Here is a 711-nt window from a genome sequence, read left to right as displayed (position 1 = left end):
GGGAAAAGGGTCCCCTCTTTCCAGCAGGAATCTGCAGTGGCGTGCCCTCCACAGCTTTCTGCAAGCAGAATCCCCGACCCACAGGTTTGGAAAATCATGTCCCATATTATGTTCTTGCAATGTCATCTGAATTATTCCTTTAAATTTAGGTCTTTAAAAAGAGAGAACCCAGACCTAAGTGAAGATGTGGTATTGATAAGAGCTTTACGAGACTCTAACTTACCAAAATTCCTAACAGATGATGCTGTTCTATTCAGGTAAATTTCTAGGTGTGACAGGTAAAGCATAGCTACTGTGTAGAGGTAAAGCATAGTTTATCTTCAGATATGTCTGCCTCTAACAAGGTATCATCTTTTCTAGAGACACATAGCAATTTTTAAAATACTAGTTTAAATAAAGATGCTAAAGTTTTAGCCCCAATCCAATCATTTATTTTTTTCAAAATATTGATCACCAAGCTGCATGCTATGCAAATTAGCATTTGGTTACAAACTCCTGACCTAAGAGAAATTCCTGACTCAAAAGAAGCAGATTTGGGCCCCCACATAAATGTGATTGCTTTTATCTATTTCTACTTTTATTATTTAGTTTTATGTTTATCCAAGTCATATAAGTATGTGGTTTTAAAAATAAAATGCTATTATAAGTTACTCTCATGAAAAGTAACAGTTCCCTGCCCTTCACCAAGTCCCACTTCCCGAAGGCAATCAT

General features: G+C 36.6%; 1 protein-coding gene across 1 annotated transcript in view; it reads left to right on the top strand.

Annotated features, from left to right (window-relative positions):
- DNAH6 (dynein axonemal heavy chain 6) overlaps positions 1 to 711 on the top strand; it is a 302264-nt gene that overhangs the window by 146836 nt on the left and 154717 nt on the right. The window contains 1 exon segment of the mRNA XM_007470601.1: positions 150 to 257. Within this exon segment, the coding sequence (XP_007470663.1) occupies positions 150 to 257 (108 nt within the window).

The sequence above is a fragment of the Lipotes vexillifer genome, unplaced genomic scaffold (genome assembly GCF_000442215.2).
Source record: "Lipotes vexillifer unplaced genomic scaffold, Lipotes_vexillifer_v1.1 scaffold1098, whole genome shotgun sequence".
Lineage (NCBI taxonomy): Eukaryota > Metazoa > Chordata > Mammalia > Artiodactyla > Lipotidae > Lipotes > Lipotes vexillifer.
The sequence above is the reverse complement of the archived record's forward strand: the minus strand, read 5'-3'. Positions and strand labels throughout refer to the sequence as shown.